This window comes from Lethenteron reissneri, chromosome 41 (assembly GCF_015708825.2).
Source record: "Lethenteron reissneri isolate LAM-NWPU_2019-01 chromosome 41, ASM1570882v1, whole genome shotgun sequence".
In the NCBI taxonomy this organism is placed as follows: domain Eukaryota; kingdom Metazoa; phylum Chordata; class Hyperoartia; order Petromyzontiformes; family Petromyzontidae; genus Lethenteron; species Lethenteron reissneri.
In genome coordinates, this window is record NC_083819.1 from 1,623,621 (window position 1) to 1,632,306 (window position 8,686).

The window sequence follows — 8,686 nt, forward strand, 5'->3', positions numbered from 1 at the left end:
CAAGCCGCAGCGCCACTTCCAGCCCCCCCCCCTCCCCCCCCATGAAGCGTTTCTTCCATGGCGAGATGTTAACGACCTCGCCTGGTATACAGGAGGTTCGTGGGTTTGGTTGCAACCCTGACGGTAGCCCTGATTAATACCGCTGGCGTGCTAAACGTAAATATACGCCGCCGTCTGCTTCACAGTGGATTTGTCCCCGTAACAGCATTCGCCCACCAGAGTAGCTCATAATGTGTCGGCATCGTGCTCTAAATTTTCCATGTTTTTTACCCGCGGTTTACTCAAATGGGATTATAATGGCAACCCCCCCCCCCCCCACCCACCGAGTGTGAAAACTTGGAAAGAAATAAGAGCCACGAGGCTTTACTGAGTAAACAAGGATAATAATAATAATAATGAACAATAGTGTCATGCTAAGCACTGTAATAAAATGTGCGTAATATTCACCAGTTGTCATTATCGTCGTGGTGACGGTCTCGGCGCTTGTCTCTGTGCGTGAAGTTGAGGTGGACGGCGAGCTGGACGAGGCCTCGCTGGAGTACCTCGACTGCCTGGAGCGCGCCACCGAGCGCCTGCAGCAGCGCCTCAACGTCTGCAAGTCGCACATCATGATCATCACCTGCTTCGACGCCACGCGCTGACCACGCGCTCCGCGGAGCTCCTTGGCTCCTTGGCGCGCGCTCGCGCCGGGAGTCGTGGGTTGGGGAGAGGCGGAGAGGTGGTAGCTGGTGGGGGTGAAGAGAGGCGGTGGCTGGGGGGGGGGAGAGACGGACGAGCGTAGACAAGGCAGGGGGGGGGGGGCTGCATTGGCAGTGTCTGGGAGAGGGGACTTGAGGGGTAAACGCCGACCACCACATTGTTTATATTCGTAGCGAACGAAAGAAGGGGTTTTTGACTGCAGTGCTTAACTCCAATCGCTCCGCTGCGAGCAAAAACTGAAAAGCAGAATTGTTTGCATTTTTTGGAGACACTTTGCCCCGTGCTTTTCAATGCCGTTTGTCGATTCTGTGATGGTCGTGGTACCAACAATTTGGCCCACCGCAAAGCGATTTACCGGTCAACCTGCCGGCTGAGCGCTCGCCCGCTCCCGCGAGGGCACATAGTCAATTGTGGATGGAGATCCTTCCTGATGGGAGGACGATTGGATGTATACCGTATATACACGCAGCACATGCAGCATTTGGTTTTGTTTAGGCATGTGAATCTTCTGTTGTGGTGCTAAATGAGTATCTTTCACTCCAAGCCAATATTTCTAAATTAAGCCTCAAGGTAGCGCGTCTTAACTTCCATTGTAATCACACGGCTCCTCGTCCCCTTCAACTGCCTCAAGTGTTTTCGGGTCGTCTTCATTGCTGCGGGTTTTTGTGATGCCGAGATCGGAAGTTTTTTCCACGGAACACCGCCATTCAGATCGGGGTCCGCGCGTGTCCCCTTGTGATCGAACAGCACTCTCATCAGGGCTGCGTCCACCAGCGTTGCACTGAAACAGCCATATCCAGAATATCGACACGTCTGGCTACGGAAACGCAGGTCGGCGTACGGAAATCAAGCGCCTCTGTGGGATTTTACAACTTCGTCGTTGCCGCGATGGCAGGAAGCACGTGTCCATCCCATGCCACCTCTGGAAAAAGGAAGCCTGGTTTGCGGGACTTCAAGTTACGTTGCAACGACAGTGAAAGGGTTGGTGGAGAAGGGGAATGTGATTCTGGGAAGTGGAGGTCGGAACTGGTCAAATGACCGTGGGAGATGTTTGTCAACACGGCGCGAGACAGAAATATGGGGATGGCCGATAACATCGTGGTAGGATTTTTTTTCTTCTTCTTGGGTTCGATTTGTTGGCGATCCCTTACGATGGTATCGTGCTAATAGCAGGAATGTGCAGGCTACGTGGAATGTAGGCGATTTGCAAGTGGTCAGGCTGGTGAGAAAAATTGGGCTTGAGCAGATTTTTTTTTTCCCCGGAAGATACCTCGTGTGGAACACTGACATTTTTGACAGTTCGAAGTGGCATGAAGTGACATGAAGACCGTAGAGTTCTGCAGGGCGGTATATCACACTTTGTAAAGTTATATATCGTGGGTCGCAAGTGCATTGTGAAGTGCCAAATGAGTCGTTGAAATAATATGTGTTGCCGGGGCATGGAGTGATGTGGCGGTGAATGGTTTTTCATGCGGGGGTCATGCATTAGCCAAGAATCGTGCAATGTCTTCTTGGCAGCAAGTTTACTCTTTTATAACTTATTTTTTCCTTTGTTAAAAAAATGATAATAATGATTTACAGCCCCTTTGGCAATCAACTGCTGGATGAATGCCTCTCCACGCCACGTCAGTCGTGGGCAGGTTGTTTGACCATACTTCACCATTCTGGTTTGTGTGGGTTGGTGAGGGTTGGGAAGGAGAGACCGTATCGGTTCCGGTATCACTCGCCACTGATGTTAGCTGTAGTCGGCAATCTAACTCCGGTCTCCGGGTTCATAGAGCGCAGTGGGTTAATCGATGCACCACCACTCATCCATTCTTTTTTTAATAAATAAAGAAAAAACAAAATGGTTTTCACATTTGAAAACGGAACAGAGTGAAGCAGTGAAATGTGCCCGATGCACTTTTAAGAAATGGCATCACATGCATCTGAATGAGCCCTTGATGTTGATGTGTGTGTTTCCAACAAGGAGATTAGCTTTCTGCATGCTTTGGAAGTCAGAAATATATATATGGTTTAAACAAAGCTCATGAAATGTGTTTTGCAAGAAAGAAAATAGCACTGGTATTTGAGATATGGGCAAATTCATGAACTGACCTCCCTCTGTTTTTCGTGGCATTGCTCAGTAGCTGGCAGGGGATTGAGGGCTTTAAGAAAAGATTACCGTGGGTGGGTTCGCAGCAAAGGTCCGATCATAGGTGAAGTGGAAAGGCCAGAGTTGCGAGATTGAGTGGCACGCGGCTGAATTGGACAGGTCAGAATTTTGTTTAGAAAGCAAAACGGAATGGCAGGAGTGAGCACTCCCACTACTACACATCATCGTTCCACAGCACGAGGATGGCTTTAGGGAAGCACAGCTTAGGAAAACGTTCACCAAAGGATTGATTGATGTCAAAAACATAAAAATGTTATGGAACAAAGTGGATGTGTGAAAAAAACTTTAAAACTCAACAGACAATTCCAGGAATTACATAAATGTGTGCAGTGTTTGTGCCCACAGTACTGTTTATATATATACTTAACGGAGGAGGTGCAGCATATATCCAGCTGGCTGCTTGAAACCCAATGATATTTCCAGGAGGCTCTGTATTTTTGTATTTCTAATTCCAGGAGTGCGCAGACTCGGGCGTTATTCATTCATCGGTTGACAAAATAAAATGTTGAAGGTTGAACAGTGGCAAAATGGCATTTAACGTTGAGGGCAAATGACAATACAAAAAATATTTACCCTCATGGAATGCATGAAAGACAAGTGCTGATTGGAAAAAAGCAACAGAAACGCCTTTTTAAAAATCATATTTGCAAATAAGTCGGTGTCAAACATTGAAATTGCTTTGGACAGACCAACCAAATCTGAAACCATAAGTACTGGAAATATAGAAGACTTATTTCGGTCTTGCTAAGTGAATGCAGCTGTTTTGTTCTTTGAGGCCTTTTTCAGGCAGGTTTCAAAGGCTTTTGCAATGTCGTGGAGTCCTGTTAATTTTAGTGATTGAAGAAAATTACCATTTAAGTTCAGAGTTTTACATTGAACATCTGTATTTTGTGAAGGGCCCTCTCTATTCAATTGCCATGTTGCACTTCCATATACGGTACATACATGTTTGAAGGTTAACCTTTATTTCATTGAAACAAACCTACATATGCCTACAGTGTTTAATGTTTCACAACATATTATAATCGAACACTTTTTACTTTGGAAAATGTAAAATAGATCATTTTAATTAGTGTTATTAATTTTAACAAAAAAGTGCCTTATTTTCACGACTGGTAAATATCCCAATTAAAGTAGAGCGCAGTTGTATAACTCCCAACAGCAAGCTGTCGCTTCCCGACACATCGTGCAAATTCAGTTTTGATAATCACAAGATATTGCATTTTAAAACTATGAATATAATGCCGGCAAATATGGTTGTTAAAACCCAGTGGGGGGAAAAAACATCCCCTGCAGTGTTGTCACTGCCATCCTGTGTTCAGTCTGGGACGCCTTTTGTGTGGAATTAAATTATCGTTACCGACGGCATCTGCACAGGCACGCTTAGGAAAAACTTCCTTAAATCGCTCTCGAATTTACACCCCAGGAGGATTGTGGAGGTGAGTGACTTTACTCACTGACCTGGGAACAGGTGACCAGCCACCATGCCTAAACCACCTTTCGTTGTCTTAAAACTGCTGCAAGGTGGCCCCCTTTTTTTAGGCCGAGTCAACCTTCGAGGGGTATTTACCACAACAACCGAGCTATGTTGAGTAAAACCGTGACCAGTATTAGCTCATTTTAGGGCGAGTTGGCCTAAAGGTCGTCAATGAGGTGTGACGGCTTGGGTTACATTAAAAAAATATTCTCATAAAATACTTGCCTCTGTTTTCACAAAAACAAATTACGCAGACTTTTATGACTACATCGAAGCCAGATCTGTAAACCCATGGGTTGCTGCCCATGGAAATTGATTTGGCAAACTGCCTGACAGCTAAGCAGATGGCAGGTTCCTAAAAGGTGCTCTTTTTATTCCAGTCATGACATGGTAATTTCCAGCTGTTGACTCTGGTTTTATAAACAGAGGAGCAGCCTGTGTGCAGATGAATTGCCCAGTCAAACCAGTATGCGTGTGTGTGTGGGCATTTGAGGACCAAAAAACAAAACCACTTTCATGGTTATGGCAAACTCGTTAATCTCACAAATATTTGATAGACGAAACAGCATGCTTATTTTAAAATATACGGTGTACACATTTAGCTTGTTTTAAAAATGCATCTTTGTTTTTGGGTCTTCGAATCTTTCGTATATAAAAAAAAAATGTGCAACCCCCTCTGCTCCCCCCTTAACCCCTCTCCCACAAAGCCCAAAACCGATGGTGTTATTGTAACGGAGCTGTAGATTTTAATTAGAAAAACCCACGATACTGCTTGCTTCTGACTCTTGTTCTTCAGACGAACACAAATAACCCTCCCAACACGATCTGCATGAACATTTTAACGATTAATTTTCGAACACAAGTGCTTGCCGCTTATATCACGCCTTCCGAGATGTTTGTTTTTGCACGGTGGCTTTCGTGAGCTCAATGCCGATGTAAATATGCTCGAAATGTAAATATTCACCCGGTTTAATTATGTGTGCAGCGTTAGGTGGTTGAAGGGGAAACATTGTACCTGGCTTGATAGGACTAGTGTTGTAGGGGGAGGTGTAGGTGTGCTTATATTGAACTTCTTTCGCACCATATGTAGAAGCTAACCATGCTAATCGGGGGTGCGGGGGAAGGACAACAAAATAAATAAATAAAACTATTCTTAAGAATTGAGTTTTCAATCGGAGATTGTTTTAAAAATGCGTATTTAAACAATATATAGTGTTGTAAAGAGTTAAGGCGCAGCCGTGCAACTGCTCGCTCATGCCTCTGCTGGCAGAAGGGCCTCCGCTAGAGGGAGCTCTGGAGAACAACGGGAGAATGTTTTTGGCCTACTCTTCCACGCTGGCCAGATGCCTTGGAAGACACGGGAGTACCAACACTGTACCCCACCACACATGCTCAGACGATTGACCCATTGAGTGTATGTATTTTGTATAAAATATAAATTGTTTATAGCAGGTATTGCTATTCGAGTTGAAAACGTGGCTTTATCTCCCTCCATGCCACCGATAGCATCTTCCCCAACAGTTCGTGGACCGCCTGACTGCAGGAATTGAGTCCTGTGCTGTTCGTGCACACGTTGCCCGTGTCCGTGTGGGTGTGTGTTTGACCACGTGGAGCAATGCATGCAGGGTGTTAAACAACTACAGTCTCTGTGTGTAAACGTGTTCGTGGGTTCCGCATCGCCGTCTTTGGGGGCACCCTTCTCATTCAGAATGGCGAACATAAATTCTGAAATGTGCTGTTTTTTTTACTGAAAATATGAAATGGGAGTTATTGAGTGTCGTATGCATTGATTGATGAGAGAGTGAGACGTGAGAAATTGCACTTTTGAATTCAGCAGGTTTTTATTGTTTTGTCAAAAATTCGGTCGCAGTGAGATGCAGTGCTGTTGTAAATCGCCTTATTCTTTGGAGACTTGGTAGGAAATGTATGAGATCCAGAGAGTAATTCACATGCATGGAAGCTTTTATCAATACGGTATATATTAGATATGTGGCACAATGGTAAACTGATAATGCTTGTTGTATCTAGATACAGTCACTGTGTCCCAAACTCCAAATCACGATTCTTCTTGTTCAATTAAAAACAGAGCCATGAACGTTCACTGAGATGGGTATTGTCCGTTCGTTTTTGTTGTACTGTAATTGCCGTTCGTCTGCTTTGTTAGCCCACCTTACTGGCGATTGTTTTTTTTTACTCCAAAACTGAAGCCTCAAAATCATTTTGAGACGTAGGTCAATAAAGCCATGCAAGTAAAATGTATATTGCTCATTAAAACAAGGGTAAACATTATTTAAGTTGCTAGCAATGCCCAGGGTAAACCATTTGCCAGGTGAGTTTTCATTTCAAACACGAAGACTGAACAGAATAGCCGCTTGTAAGTTGGGTGAAATCTAGAAGCATAATACATTGATCAGCTGTACAAGTTAACCCGCCCGGCTGTGCAGGCCACTCTCGCGAGATCACGGGTCACATTGTGCAAGGAGGAATATAGTTGCTGCATGTTGGGTGTCGTCGCGATGCGTCGTGGGATTTGCAGCTCTCGCGATGGACACCATCTCATGTGAGTCTCGTTGCTGTTGATTCCCTGTCGAGCAAGGCTGGGATTGCACAGCTGGTGCCAACACAGGGGCTGGAATACAACATTTACAATGCCTCGTGTCACTTTTCGACACGCTAAGATTTGCTCGTTACGGCAAAAACGGTCGAAACCACAATTCTGCTTTGGTGAATTTGATGAGGTTTTTTGTATAATTAATTTGCTTGAGCTCGGATACAATCAAGGTGATAAACGTGTTACATGCTTTGTAAAATATATATATTTTGCTTTCCTTTTCGTTGTGACGGCAATTGCGGCGTTGGTGTATTGGCGAGTTCAATATGCTCGCTGTTACACCCGCTATGTCACTGCGTGTCCGTATACGCGTGTCTTGAGTGTGCACATTAAGCGACGGCGCTTGTTTTGAGCACAGGTGGCCGTTATGACTTGGGATTTTAGCAAAAATGCGCGGAGCTGCACAGTCCAAACACATGGCAAACATTTGCATGCCACTTGATGGCATTAATTACCCTGCAAATGCCTGGTCTGGGCTACACATACTCCCTGATTTGAATATAAATTTACGTTACATGAATGTGTCATTTAATTACGCGCAATAGTTTAGGATCATTTAAATTCCACAAAAAACGGAAAGCTTCATGTCATCTTACCAAGTTTAGCCCAATGAATAATTGCCACCCCAATTACTCTACGCCATTTAGTATTCCCACAGTCGGAAAATCGGTAGAGTTGCAGAGTTAAAGTATTGCCAGACTCGTGTGTGGAGCATGGTTTGTTTGAGTTGGTAACACTTTGCATCCCAGAGTATGGCCCATGCGTGTAAAAAAAGACACGTGCCATTGGCAGTACAATACAATAGACAAGTGAAAGTGTATGATATTGGCTCAATCCCTAGTCATAACAGAGTGCGAATTCTTGTTTATGTATATACATGAAACGACTGTACAGATGTGTTGCAACGCTATTGGCTATATCATATATAAGTATGCATATTCGCAAGCGCGACTCGGTCTGTATATGCACAGTGCTATGATCTGCTTCAAGTTGCACCATGACCTACAGTGTAAGCCAAAATAAACAAAAAACTTCATGAACCGTCAACGTTTTGTTGATCTGTTCTATAATGGTGGACTAAGCCAGAGACCCGGTACGTGCAGAGTACAAGGTTTTTGTTGCCTTTCTGGGAGGTGGTTAAGGCATCATTACCACGCCGGGTGCTACGATATGGAGAGAGGCAGGGTAATTGGTAGAAGCAGACTCTCGCTAAACTTGTCGTATGAACGCATGGTAGTAGCGGCGTATAACAACCATATTCCGGAGTAAAAGTGAACACAAGTACAAACTTGCGCGAGAAACCTAACACCTTTTAACCTTCCCTTTTTCCTGGAATAACTGCAGCGTGTCGCAGCATTTTGATGTCACGACATTTCAACTTTTTAACTCTCATCTCCCATCCCCCCCCCAAAAAAATATGAAACACGGCTTCTCGAGTATTTTCTTGGAAACTTAAGATGATCGTTCCGCCAGGTTCTGTTTTGAACAAAGTGCTCATTGATGTGCCTTCCCGCGCTGTGCGATTGCGCCTTGTGACCCACGGGAGAGGTGAGAGAAAGGAGTGGGGGGTGGGGTAGAAGGAGGCCGTGTTCTCCCCAGATTTGTGAGTGAAGGCTCTCAACGCGACCGTGTCAGGCGTCGTAATGTAACACCCCGAGCTGCCCGCCTTGAAGGTCATCACGTGTCTCTCAAATTAGACGCCGCACCTGTAAATGGACGCTGCCGTGATGTCCCGGTTGGAGCA

General features: G+C 45.0%; 1 protein-coding gene across 1 annotated transcript in view; it reads left to right on the forward strand.

The window, feature by feature from the left end:
* Positions 1-8,378, forward strand: part of LOC133352797 (kinesin-like protein KIF26A) — a 122,068-nt gene extending 113,690 nt beyond the window's left edge. Inside the window, 1 exon segment of the mRNA XM_061568702.1 lies at positions 502-8,378. Coding sequence (XP_061424686.1) covers positions 502-641 — 140 coding nt within the window. The 3' untranslated portion in view covers positions 642-8,378.
* Positions 8,379-8,686: the final 308 nt, after the last annotated feature.